Source organism: Crocodylus siamensis, chromosome 3 (assembly GCF_052110815.1).
Source record: "Crocodylus siamensis isolate JL-2025a chromosome 3, ASM5211081v1, whole genome shotgun sequence".
Lineage (NCBI taxonomy): Eukaryota > Metazoa > Chordata > Crocodylia > Crocodylidae > Crocodylus > Crocodylus siamensis.
In genome coordinates this window covers 135,203,528-135,217,621 of record NC_143397.1, presented here as the reverse complement: position 1 = coordinate 135,217,621, position 14,094 = coordinate 135,203,528, and the positions used below count along the sequence as shown (strand labels likewise).

The 14,094-nt window shown below is 40.0% G+C and overlaps 1 protein-coding gene across 7 annotated transcripts in view; it reads left to right on the top strand.

Moving 5' to 3' along the window:
- The window catches only part of KIF13A (kinesin family member 13A), a 197,382-nt gene that overhangs the window by 143,523 nt on the left and 39,765 nt on the right, over positions 1-14,094 (top strand). For 4 of the 7 annotated variants that reach the window (XM_090039265.1, XM_090039263.1, XM_090039269.1 and 1 more), the window contains 10 exons: positions 2,441-2,603; positions 3,720-3,860; positions 5,574-5,723; positions 7,645-7,809; positions 8,649-8,822; positions 9,608-9,759; positions 9,882-10,014; positions 10,113-10,259; positions 12,240-12,278; positions 13,646-13,745. In XM_090039265.1, coding sequence (XP_089895391.1) covers positions 2,441-2,603; positions 3,720-3,860; positions 5,574-5,723; positions 7,645-7,809; positions 8,649-8,822; positions 9,608-9,759; positions 9,882-10,014; positions 10,113-10,259; positions 12,240-12,278; positions 13,646-13,745 — 1,364 coding nt within the window. The remainder of the gene's footprint in view (positions 1-2,440; positions 2,604-3,719; positions 3,861-5,573; positions 5,724-7,644; positions 7,810-8,648; positions 8,823-9,607; positions 9,760-9,881; positions 10,015-10,112; positions 10,260-12,239; positions 12,279-13,645; positions 13,746-14,094) is intronic. The other 3 variants (XM_090039264.1, XM_090039270.1, XM_090039268.1) reach the window with 1 other exon arrangement.

The window sequence follows — 14,094 nt, the reverse complement described above, 5'->3', positions numbered from 1 at the left end:
TCCTGGGCATGTCGTTTGAACATGAGCCCAGGAGCTATAAACTCCAGAATTTATTGCCATTTGTATGTGCACCCAAAATTACAGCACACTGAACCGGAGTGGAACAGCCCCAGCTGGCAAGGTACCTGGGGGGGCAGCCTGCCAGCCTGGGGCTGGTACTTCTCAGCTCAGCATGCTGCTTGGGGGCTGGCTGGGGCATGAGGATGCTTCAGTGTGGGGCTAGCTGGCAGGTAGCCACCACACTGAAGCACCCTCATGCCCCAGCCAGGTGGGGCATTGTCTACACATGTACTGCTGCAGAGTTTTGTACTCCAAAGCAGGATAGTACTTGTATTTACAAGTACTATCTTGCTGCATAGTAAATTAGTTTACTTCAGCCTAATAGGGTGCACATGTAGACACCGAGATGTTTACTGCACAGATAACTAGTCTACTGCGCAGTAAACATCTTATGTAGACATGCCCACTGACAGCACCAGATTCCAGGCCTCTTTACTAAAGCTGTCCCTGTCCAATCTATGTGTCTTCATAGTATTTTTCATAGGAGAATTATCAGGGCAGAACTACCCTGTCAGACCTCTTGCAAAGATTAGAGCAATTCTTGCTGATAATTACTGGTTTATCAACTGGGCTGCACTATCTGTGAGATTAAGGAACCTCATAGATCAAAGTCAAGCTAAATACCATAAAATGTCTGCGTAGCCAAACTACTGACTGCTTTTCATACATACAGCATACCCCACAGAACAGTTTTGCCTTTCATCCCAAACTTGTCTCTAATCTTGTGTATTCTGTGAAAATGACAATTGATTTCAGTAGGATTTTGCATAAAAAGGGCTATACATAGCACAAAGAAGACACTGCTACAGACTAAAGTTTCTGAGACTTGCTTAAAGGTTTTTTGCAGGAAAGTATGTGATATAGTATGCTGTGTGGTAAGTGCTGTTAGGACTTCTAGGGTTTCCCAAAGCAAGGGAGAAATCATTGGCTTGTTATCTTTGTAAGATCAAAGAACTACCATGTTAAGATGAAAAATTATTAAAGATGTGGACCTGTATATGAGATGTCCCTGCACTTGTATTACAGATACAAGCATAATAAGAAATATCATGGGAGGTCTGGCTTGCCATTTTTCATTTTGGAATAGATTTGTTCAAACAGGTATAGAGACTTGGAATTTGTAGAAAGGGGGTTAGACCCCAGTTGTTTATTTGTGCATTATCTTCTGTTAATTGCAGGGTACACTTGATATATGGGATATAAGATGCTTTATACCAAGAATGGTTAACTGCAGACAACAGGTCTTGGAATTCTACAACACAGTAGGGTCTGCAGTAGTCTTAGCTTTTCAAATGAAACTGTTAGTCCTGTAGATTTTATAGATTACAGTCTGCCATTCCTCACCTTGATCTAAACAGAGGACTTTGTATCGATGAAACCTCACATGTGCTGAGCCTACTACACTCTATTAGGAACAACCTTCACACTTTTGGTAGCTAATTACAGTTGGGAAAGATGTTAGACAGGCTTTCAAGTACAAAATGCCCTTCCTCGGATCTGGGGAAAAAACAGGAACAGCCTAAACCAGGGGTTGTCAACCGGGGGTACTTGTACCCCTGGGGGTACTTTGAAAGTTCCTAGGGGGTAAGTGGGGGTGGACAGGGTTGGAGCACCACCACCACCCCAGGCTGTTGCCTCATGAGAGCAAGGCCGGGATGGGGTGAGAGCAGGGCCACACAGACAGCATACTGCTGCTGCTCCACCATTTGCCACCCTTCCACTCTGCATCCAGGCCACTCGCCATCCCCCGGAGACACACTTATTAAAAAGGGGGCCACATATTTAAAGGGTTGAAAACCTCTGGCCTAAAGTAATTATGAAGTAAATTAATTACTTTATTTTACCTGCATAACATGAACAAAAATAGTCACTTAAAGATGGAGAAGTAAACCTGGTGAGTATAGAGATTATATCAGGAAATAGCTGTAGATCAAGGAAAGGGCAGTTGAAATACACAAACCTATTTTTGTAAAAGAATTAAGATCTGTAGAATACAGAGAGGTGGAGTTAGGTAAGTTGTAATGAGCCAAAAACCATTGTCCAGGTGCAATGAAAGGACATCTTGTCTTGACTAACATCTCTCTCAATTATATAGTTAGTCCAATAAAAGTTATTTCCAAAAAAAATCTTGGCTTCTTGCATGTTCCATAGATCTAAATCTGGCTACAACCCTACTAGTACGTGTTACTTGAAAGCTTTATTTATTTAATATGTTGGTTTGGGTTTTCTCAGTAAAATGATATATAAAACACCAAGCAATTGTGCTACAGTATTTCCTCTCAAGATTTGTTTCATAGAAGTCTTGACTGGTCTGCATTCACAACTTTCCAATAATAGAAATAGGTTTCTGTATATCTTCATGTTACCTACTACACCACAGGGATGAATTGTTCCGACAGAGCCTGGCTAAACTTCGAGAGCAGATAGTAAAGGCCAATACACTGGTGAGAGAGGCAAACTTCTTAGCAGAAGAAATGAGCAAGCTAACTGATTATCAAGTGACGCTTCAGATCCCAGCTGCAAACCTCAGTGCCAACAGAAAGGTAAGGAGCAAACAAGAGCAGGAAAAATGCAGCAGCAACTTTAGCTAATCACTGAAATTTGAGCCTGTTTTTGTTTTCAATTGCAGTTGGAAATTGTTTGTTTTTAAACCACTGAAGTATTATGTAGCTGGAGAATAGCATTAAGTATGGATGCTATCAGTCCCTCCTAAAAACGTATGGCATCCTTACGCTCATGTGACATGAGGGTAAATGTTTGCGTTTTGATGCTGTACTACTAAAAAGGAATTCTGCATTTTTTAAATACATATGGGAAGGGTCTAAAGGGAAAATAGTCTTCTTAAATACCTAACTCTGACATCGTTCCCATATGATTTTGTCCAGTAGTATAATGCAGGGTTGAGTGGGGCACTGCCTAAGGGGAGAGGTGCCAGAAGGATGGGGTGCACATCTCACCCTCCTGTCCCCTGCTCCACCTGCACTTCCCAGCTACTGGAAGCAGCAGTACAGGCAATGTGGGTCATGGAGCACAAGGTGTTATAGGAATCGTTGTTTTGTAGAGCAGCAGTGAAGTTCACTGCTGTTTGTGGGAGAATGAACCCCATATTTTGCTGCTGAAATTAGTATTTGTTTACTCCCTAGACATGGGCTTCAGTGGCAAAAATTGTGGAAGCTCCCTCCCCAGCATTAGCAAACTCCACTGCCACTACAGAACAATTCCCAGAGCACCTTGCACTCTGTGACCCACACTCCCCACACCTGCTGCTTGCTGCAGCTCCCATGCACTGCCTTAGGTGCATGTTTCATGTGTTATGCCTCGGATTTTGTCATTGTGTATTTTACGTGGCATATTTGATGTTTCAGTGAATTTTACTGCTCACAGTTAGGATATTACCATAAGCTGCCACAACAAGATTATTCCTATTTAATGTCACTGTTTAAAAATAAAGTATTTGAGAAGAATGAAAGGAAGGATCCATTGCATCTGCACAGCTTTGTTTGCAAAGTTTGGTTACTGTGCAGAAGTATTACAGGTAACATACCAAAGAAAGCCATGTAACCTGTGTGCAGTTACATACTGTGGGAGTATGATTTGAGTGAAAAGTTAGGATATTTAAGGGTATGTTTCTACAGTCAATCATTTCTCTTCTCTGACAGAGAGGGGCAATAGTAAGTGAGCCTGCTATCCAAGTGAGAAGGAAAGGAAAAGGCACTCAGGTGTGGACTATTGAAAAACTAGAGAACAAATTGATTGACATGAGAGACCTGTATCAGGACTGGAAGGAGAGAGTACCAGAGGTATTTAAAATACATATAACTTGACCATTTTTTAAAATATCTGTTTTCTTCTCACCTCTTCACTCTGTTTTTATAGGTACAATACAGTGAGTGCAAGAGTGTGTGTGTGTGTGTGTTTGTATATTATTTTGGATTGTATCATAAATTACACTGCACAAACAAGGGTGTACAAGGAATGCCTAACACAGAATACACATTCCAAAGAAGGAAAAGACAGCATTTCTGCTACAACTATACCCTCAAATATTTTTATGCCAGTCCGAATCGTATAATGTTAGTTGCAGTTCTTTCAGAAAGAAGATATTTCTTTATGGAATCATGAAGTTCCATGAAGGCATATCTCTTACTGATAAAACTCCAATTAATGTGACATCAGTGGGTAAATCAGAGCAGAGCACCAAGAAAATGCTGTTTTTGGCACTCTGTATGGCATTAGTTAGAGTGTACTGTGCTATATAGACTGCTCAGAGCGTAAAGTGCACATATGAGGGCAGAGCTTGATCCTAAAACTTTAAGTCTGTCTCAGTTGTGTATCCTTAAATCGTAAAGCAGTAGGAGAATTATTCTCCTAGTTTGGCTTGATATTTGCAGATAACTAAAATATCAAGTTGGCCATAGGTCTTTTTCTTTTTTTTTAAGAAAAAAATAATTCTTGTGCATAGAAATCAGTTCTATATTATAATATCAGTAACGCTTGGCTCACTTCACCTAGCAAAAGACTGAAATAGGATTTAACCGCTCATGAATGTCTCCTTTAAATAGCCATGTAGGAATGTAAAAGGGGGTGTCCTGCTACCACATGGCTGATAGGGAGAACACAAATCCCTTTGCATGGAACATAATTCTCATACCTGCTTGAGCAGTTGCTTTGTTCTTTTGTATTATAGCACCTTTAGGCAGCAGAGTAAGAATGTATTAATCATATTTGTAACAGGAGAGAGCCTTTGGGCTTGATTTTTGCACCCATTAAAGTCCACAAAAGTGTCATATCAGTAGGCACAGTTTATTTTAAAAATATGTTAGTATATTCTGTTAGCCCATCCAGTCCTTTAAGCATAGTAACAATATGATTTAAACCTTTTTCTTTTGAGTGGAAAAGGGGAATGCAGAATGCAAATGTCTTGTCTTGTACAGCTAGAGTGGAATACAGCTCTAGGGATTCCTAGCATGAGTTGGGGGCTGAGCCAGAAGATCTGTCTGTGTATATGGAGTGGTCACATAAAATAGGCTGCAGAACTTGTATGAGGAGAAGTAAGGGAACAGTTGCAGGCCCATGCATGATCCCCAGCAACCAGCTCAATTGTTCAGGCTGGGCACTCAGAAAAGAATTTGGTTTGTTCTGGAGGGGTTTTTTTTTTTTTTTTTAATAAAAACATTTTTAGATGAGATGTAAGCAGGTGCAATTTTGGAAGTCAGTAGAATTGCACTTACTTTAGAGCAGGTTACTTGGCCTGATGCTTCCAAAATTGAAGTCACATTACTATTTCTGTATGAGAAGAGATGTTATATGATCCCCAGCCCAATATTTTAATTTAGTTTTGTAGTGTACTTCTAATCTAAATTTAGCTGTGGTCAATGCAAGATAATAGAAGATGAGGTGATTAAGGGCATAAAGATCACGTGGTTCTTCAGTTTCGTTTTCTGCATAATTTTATCACTCTGTGGTTTGCAGTGTTTAAAGAGTAGCTATTTTTGTGCCTTTTTTAAACACAGATAAGGAAGCTCATTGGTAAAAGAGGTGACCCTTTCTATGAAGCACAAGAAAATCACAACCTAATTGGAGTAGCAAATGTCTTTTTGGAGTGCCTTTTCTATGATGTTAAACTTCAGTATGCTGTGCCAGTCATCAGCCAGCAGGGCGAGGTAAGGCTAAATAACAGTGTAAAGCTGGAGTGTCAAGCTCACCCCGTGCCCTAAGCCAGATCCAGACCACAGGGCTCCTTTGCAAACTGAACCCAGCAGAGGGCAGTGCCAACAGCTGTGTTGGACATAGAGGGAAGAGATGCAGCTGTGGCAAGACTGCTGATGGTCATGGGGCGAGCAAGACTGTGCCTTGGGGCTCTGGATTATACAACAAGCCATGCCCCTCTTCTGGTAGCTTGGCAGGCTGGATGAAGCAGACCTGCTGTATGCATGCCACTCCTGGTATAATGCATTGATAATGCACAAGTTATTGTTAATGTAAAGCAGCAGTTAGCAACATTTTGGAGCCATGGGCCAGAACAACCCAGCTTGGGTCCAAGGTGGGCTGGTGTTCTGACCCAACCACTGCTATCACCCACCACTGTTTCTCCCTGTCATCACTTCTCCCCAACCACCATCGTTTGTAGCACTGATGAAGCTCCCAACCTTGGCATGGACATAAGCAAAGCCCCTTGCTGCTAAGAGGCTGCCAGAACCATGGTTCCATGGACTGATCCCCATGCCATATGCTTTTTACCCTTAGGGTAAAAGAGTGAGGGTGGATAGAATTTATCACATCTACTTGAATCAAAGACGACCCTGAATTTAAGATGGTCCCCCAATAATTAGATTCTATAAGAGGAAAATTTACAAATTTGCTAAAAACTTTCATGTATAGAATCTAATTATTGGAGGGTTATCTTTAATTCATCCCTCCATTGCTGCAGGGGGTCAGGCAGTGCAGGGGCAGGTGGTATGGAGAGGTCAAGCAGCTTGCTGTCTGCTTGTGCCTTCCCCTCCTACCACTTCTGCCACCTGCCTGCCCCCCCAGTCTTGGGCCACCCCTTCCCCCTCCGCCTCTGCTTTCCCTCCTCCCCCAACCTGTGTTCCCCACTCCCCCTTCTCCCCCAGCACCTGCTCCCCCTTCCCCCAGCGCCTGCTCTGCTCTTCCTCCTAGCCTCTCCTCCCTGCTGTGGTTATGGTCCTGACTCCAGGTAGGGCTAGAGCCTGAGCCTCAGGAGCTGCTTGCTGCCCCTCCCCACCATTCTCCATTCTAAGATGAGGGGTTGCCCTCCGTGTTAAATGGGAAAGGACCTCATCTTAGAATCAAGTAGATGTGGTAGTTCCAAGTTTATATTTCTGTTTACTTTGAAACAAATGTATATTGGAGGTAAACAAAACCTTATATTTAAAATATTTTACTTGTACTTCATACAATTTTATGGATAAGGAGAGTTGCTCAGATACTTCAAATGTACAAATAAACACAGGGAGGTAAATTAGCAAGCGAGCAAAAACTACAGGATCAGAGATTAAGTCCCTTGATCCTTATGCACAGATTCCTTTAATTTTAATTAAAGTTATGTAACAGTAATGATCCCCAGTGCCTTTATCTTTGTTTGTGAATTGATTAGTGAAAGACTGAATAATGTGGTAAATATATATTGTTTTCTTCCTTATTCTCTCTTCTTTGCGCTTTTTAATTTTCCTTGTGCCATCGTTCCTTTCTCAGTCAGAAGTTAAAATGATCAAGTTTTAATGTCCTCCCCAACCCTAGCAACCTGAAAGTTATAATATGCCAGTTTCTGTAGCCAATGGCATGCAACAAAGAGCTGGGGCTAAGATCATGTCTGGCCACTTTTCCCTCCCCTGCCTCAATGACCCATGTACCTATTTGCAGCTAGGCTGGCAGCTCTGGTATTGTTGTGATGTGCCTTAATTGGTCTGCCATCAAGTCCTGCATCCATTGGTTAAAGGGGCTATGATATTTCTCCTCTCTCTGTTGTGTCTTTCCCCTTTTCTGTTCTTCCTGAGGTCAGGTGTGCAGTATTTTAACGTTTTTAAAGCCCAGGTACTTCGGCACTTTTCATTTGTGCTTCAGGTTGCAGGACGGTTACATGTAGAAGTGATGCGAGTCACTGGTGTTGTCCCAGAACGGGTGCTGGAAGGAGATGACTCTTCTGAGAACTCCAGTGAAAGCGGAAGCCTGGAAATCATGGATAACAATGGAGATATTATTTGCAGGGCAAAAAAACTCACCTGCAGGGTAAATAGGCCACCATGAGCTAATTAAGAATTAATTTCTTGTCAAACAAATGTGTTGTTACGGTCTTAAGATAAACTATTAAGTTATACAGGATGTGGTTTGCATAGGATTGTGTAGAGAGCAGAAAATGGACTTATGTCCCTTCCACTGCATTAGGTCCAGTTTAGATGGGTAGTGATTGAGTGACTGAATTGAGTAGTTTCATTTCTGTTTCTAGTGAGCTTAGGCCTATCCCAAAAATACTGGCATTACAGCAGCTACTCTTTACAGTCGTAGAGGAGAACAATTCAGACACTGAACCTGCGCTCTCCTGTATCTCTCAGTTTGGGGGTTGGTTTGATCTTGAGACGCTTTCATAACTGTCTAGGCTGCACCTGCTCTGTACCTCCCAATATTAAATTTTGGGAACCTATCATTTCCTGAAGAAAATATGGATGTATAAGTTAGATACGTAAGCATGTAACTATTTGTGCCTGGTAGAAATTTTACAGTCTTTGCACTCTCCTATGTCTGAGGAAGGAGCACCTGTGCCTGAAAGCTTGCAAATAAAGACATTTTTTTGGAGCTATCTAGTTGGTCTAATAAAAGATATCACTTCCCCAAGAGTTCTGATTACTTTTGTGTGCAGACCAACACAGCTACAACCTGTATCCCTAACTCTTTGCTGTGTACTCAAATGCATTTCAGCTTTTATATAAACAGAACTGTAGGCTTCCCAAATAGATGCATCCTTAGGTGTCTATGAAAATGTGGTCCTGAATATTATTCTAGCTTAGATATTTAGCTTTTTAAGAGGACATAATCATACTATTTTGCGTATCTTGTTTTTTCCTGTCCAGGTAAAAATAAAAGAAGCAACTGGGCTGCCGCCAAACCTCTCTAATTTTGTTTTCTGTCAATACACATTCTGGGATCAGTGTGAATCAACGGTAGCAGCACCAGTGGTGGATCCAGAGGTGCCATCACCTCAGACCAAGGATGCTCAGTTTACAGTGACCTTCTCTCATTACAGGGTAATGATTTTATTTTAAAATGGTATGTTTGAGATGAACTGTGTATACAGCTTGATCTTTATTGGGATGTAAACTTTTTTTGGAAGGAAATGCAACTAAATACTCTGTAACATTAAAATGTTACACTTTTAGAAGAGGTCAGATGTCCTTAATTAGCCTGAATCCAAGATGACTGTGACTTTAAGATGACCCTCTCCCCGTAATTAGATTTTAGACATTGAAAATGTATACATTTGTTGTAATTTTCTATATCTAAATCTAATTTTGGAATACCTCCCCTTCCCCCCCCCCCAACTTGTATTTGAATGTAAGATAAGAGGCTTTCCCCCTGTGCTGGGGGTGGAGGTGGGGCTCGTCTTAGATTTGAGATTTGAATACACATGGTATTGTATATATGCAGTCATTAGTTCCTCATGTTATCATCAGTGGCATGCACAAAACGGTTTTTTTCCTCAAGCAAAAATGTCAGCATTTATAATGAAATCTTGCTGAATATTTGTGCCATTGTGGTAATTTTAAAAAGCATAAATCTAAGACTAGAGAGAGTATGGCAGGGCCCAGTTGAAATGTAATGGTATTAAAATGTTAAAACACATATTTAAGTTACTGATATGACCTCTCGGTTTTTTTCCTGCTTCTTAAGGCCCCACCTATGAATCAGAGACTTGTCAACTTAACCATGTGGGCTCTGCCATGGAAGCAGAGACTTTTCTGCTCCATTTCTAGTTGCAAGCTAACTATAAAGAATTGGTTTCTTAATATAGTTTACTTTTCCCTCTTTCCAGGATTATGTGGTGAATGTTACAGAGGAATTTCTGGAGTTCATTTCAGAAGGAGCTCTTGCTATTGAGGTGTGGGGACACAGGTGTTCTGGTAATGGCCACTCTGTTTGGGAGGTTGATTCTCTTCATGCTAAAACAAGGACACTGAGAGACAGGTATGGGAAAAAATAAGGAATGTTTCCAAAGAAAGGGATTGCAGTACTTTAAATGTTACAACTGATTGTACTCCTGTTGTCCTTAATTAAAGGCAACACATATTTGGGGGCTGTTTTTCTAGGTGGAATGAAGTAACTCGCAGAATAGAAATGTGGATTTCCATTCAAGAACTGAATGAAATGGGGGAATATACTGCAGTTGAACTCCATCAGGCAAAGGATGTAAATACTGGAGGAGTTTTCCAGCTTAGGCAGGTACTGAGTTTTTTTCCTGTCCTGTTAAATTTAATTATGTTAATCCTTAAATTTGCTCTTAATTTCTCTCTCTTTGGTTCTCCTGGTCACTTGTTCAGGGCCATTCTCGTAGAGTTCAGGTGACAGTGAAGCCTGTACAGCACTCAGGAACACTGCCTCTCATGGTGGAAGCTATTCTTTCTGTCTCAATAGGCTGTGTGACTGCCAGATCAACCAAACTACAAAGGGGTTTGGACAGCTATCAGGTAGGATAATTGCATAATATCATTATAGGCTATTACAATCATTTGCTTTGATGTTTTAGAATCCTGCTAACATAGTTCAAGGTAAAAAATCAAAATGGGGCCCCAGCTTTTTAATAATAGTACATCCATACACATGTGTTAATGTAGCCCTCTCTTTTTTTAAGTTAGCACAGGCTTGGAAGGTGGGGGGGGAGGGTTGGGGGTGAAGAAAGAGAGAGAGAGATGGGCTTATGAGCTCAAATTTGTTTCTGCTGAAGCCAGAGACAAAATCGCTAATGACATCATTTAGAGTAGACTTTGGTCCAGAAATAAGTATATGCACAAACATTAATATCTCTATCAGGATGCTGTCAGGACACTTTAAATTGTTTGGTTGATTGCATTTGCTAATACTGATTTGCTAATACAGTAAAATACTCAGTCATAATATTACACCTTAAAGCCCTGCTCACTATTTTGTACGCTGATCATTTTCTGGGAATCCTATCCCTTAACTAAACTGTTACCTCTATTCCTGTTTAATCTTACCTGTTGTCTATTTAGAAAGTCATTGACATCTTCTCTGTTTTGATAACTTGTGCAGCATTTTTTTTAAGAATACAACAGAATTGTATGACTTTATGTTGGACAGCAATGACTTTAAAAGGAACTGTGGGATATAGCAGGCAGGCATCTGAACATAAGCTTAGTGCAAATCTGGGGGAGCTGAAAGGCTAATGAAATCCTTGAATATAACCAGGAGAGTAAGACTAGGGAAGCAATTTTTACCTCTGTGAACAGGAATGGTGAGGTTGATACTAGAGTACTGTGCACAGCTCTTTTATCATATTTATTTAGAAAAGATGCTCACAAATTGGAAAAGGTGAAGAAAAAAGCCACAAAAATTATTTAAAGGCTGGATAAAAATCTTAAAGTTAAAAGCAATGTTTGCCATCTATTTAGTTTATCAAAAAGAAAAGCCTGAGAGGTGACTTAATTAGTATCAAGGAACCATAATGGGGAGAAGGTACTAGTTACTAAATGTTGTTTTTTACTAGTGGAGAGATGTAACAATAACCAGTGTTTAGAAGCTAAAGCCAAACAACTTCAATTTGAAAGTAATGGACACATTTTTAATAACAAAGATGATTTATCATTTGGACAGGCCAACAAGAGAAGTAGCAGATTCTCTGTCTTTTGATGGCTTCAGAACTGAACTTTGTGAACGTTATGCGTTCGTTTAGACCAGTGGTTCTCAACCTCCAATCTACAGGCTGAATCAAGCCCACTGAGCTGTCATTTGGCCTGATGGGCTCCCCAAAGATCCAGAAATTTTGCAGTGGAAGACCTGTGGGGAGCCCTGCAGGTCAGATGAGACAGCCACGCATGCTGGATTGTACCAGTTTGTGGGGTCACTCCAGCCAGATTCAATTTTTTGGGCCAGGCCACGAAGCTGCATCGCATGCATGAACTGGCCCCACATACTGACTTTATGCTGAATCTAGTTCACAAACCAACACTCTCTCTCTTCAGAATCCAGCCTATGGATTGGTCCCGCACTGCTCATCCAGCCCATGGGGTCAAGCATCACTAGTTTAGACCAGCACAGTTATGGGTTTTGACAGAGGTAACCAGGTGAAATTTAAAGGCCTGTGATATACAGGGCCTCAGACGAGATGAATTTGTCCTTCTTTTGTTTTGAGTCTACAACTTAAAAAAAGATACACTAGTTACAAAAATTAAACTGGGTTGTTAAAACCAAGAAATGAACTTTTGAGAAGTATTTTTTATTAAACCAGAATTCAAAAATCAACCAGACAGCCAAAAAATCTGTATTGAAAAATTTGACTGGTTAAATTTCATAAAAGCATTTACACTTGTACCAGTTTGATTTGGGTTTTTTATCTATTTATTTGGATGTGTGTTTTATTTGGATGTGTGCTGTTATATCAAGAAAATGCATGTTCTTTGTGTTTTACAAAATTTATTTTCTCCTACCAGAAAGATGATGATGATGATGGTGATATGGATAGTTATCAGGTATTGCTGCTGTTGCTGTCAATCCTATGGCATGGGGCACAGCTAATGCTAATAGCCAGCAACTTTAAAGTGGATAAGCATATTGAAGCAAGCAAAAGCAGCTTTGAAATACATTCTGTGCATTCAGGGGCTATCTGGGCTGTATAAACTTTGCCATTTCAATTTATTTTATAATTTACTTTCTATTCCTACACTGCACTTCTCTTTGGTATTCAGCGATCAGATCTTCTAAATGCCTACATGAGATGCTTTGAACAATTAAGCATAACTAACAATATGGGAGTGATTATGCAGATCCTAATACACGTATTATAGTAAAAATGTCCAACCTGCATTAACACTTGCCATCTAGAATGTATCAGTTTTTTTCTAAAGAGAAAACTTCTTGTCTTCTTCAAATGTATAATTGTTTGAAATAGTAATGCAAAGAGTGAAGGTGAAATATGCATGTGCTTTAAATAATATAATAAGAATTTATTTTTCTACAATGCAACACATGGTATGCTGCAGTTAATTTTAGTAGCTTTAGAGAAATTAAAATTTTGAAAGCTAAAATATATATAACTGAAATATAATATTTAAAAAATATGGGGGGGAAATGGCTTACTTTCAAGTAGTGTGTTTCCCCATTGTAAGACATTTTGGATTTTGTGGTTTGAAAGCAGTAAAACCACCTTAGATGTAAACATTAACATCCTTGAGTTTTACTATACTAGGTTTTACAGTTTTACTGTGCTAGGTTTTACAATAGTCTCAGTAATAACAGCTCAGGTACTAACTTCCTGCAGGCTGTTTATATGCTTCCTGACAATGCAAATCAGAGAGCAGAATGGACCAAACTTTCTTGTGATGTCATAAAGCATGATTGCATGATGGGTTTTGTTTGCATGAAGAATTAAATGCTCTGATGGCAGCTCTTAGTAATGGAATTCTGTGAAGATTTAATTGTATACAGGCCTGTCTAATCTTGTAGGAGAAATACATGGCCACTGTACAATACCTGTTTTTACCCATTCCATTCCATATGCTATTAAACAGTTTCAGTGTCTCTTGGATGGTCTTAATGTATTTTTGTGGAAATCACAAATTCTGTAGAAGGACAGCCGAAAAATGTTGATAATTTATACAGCTGCTGGTATCATGTCACCTTTTCTTTTGGAATCTCAAACTTGAAAGTGAATGAGGTTTCATTCCTGGGCAGTATACTGCTTAATCAGCGTGCATGCTATAAATGAAACTTTCCTGCCTGTTAATCACGCAAAACTGTTCAATAGCATTTCTGAAAATGTTATAATTAAATTAGTTGTCCTTCCTTTGGTTTGATACTACATGTTGAACAGAAAAATGTTTTTCTGACCCCGCATTAGGAAGAAGATTTAAACTGCGTGCGAGAAAGATGGTCTGAAGCACTTATAAAACGCAGAGAATACTTAGATGAACAGATTCAGAAGATCAGCAATAAGCAAGGTGGGTCTCACTTCAGACATAAATTATCTTCTTCAAGCATTTTGTTCTTTTGACCAACCGGTACACTTTCACTTAATGTCACAGCTTAATATTGTGAGCTTTTTGGAACAAACTTGCCTCCATGTCTCTGGGCCATGTTGAGCATGTTATCTAGAATACAAGGAGCAGCCCCCAAAATTAGTGGAAAACAACAGAGTGCCTGTGTTGTTAGAGTTAGATGTATGCAATAGCTGTTTGGATTGTCATTGTCACAAGCCAATGCAGTAGGAATACTATAACTCAGGGGCGGGCAGTTATTTTGGTTGGAAGGCCACCTACCCAGTTTTTGCAGGCTGTCTAGGGCTGCATG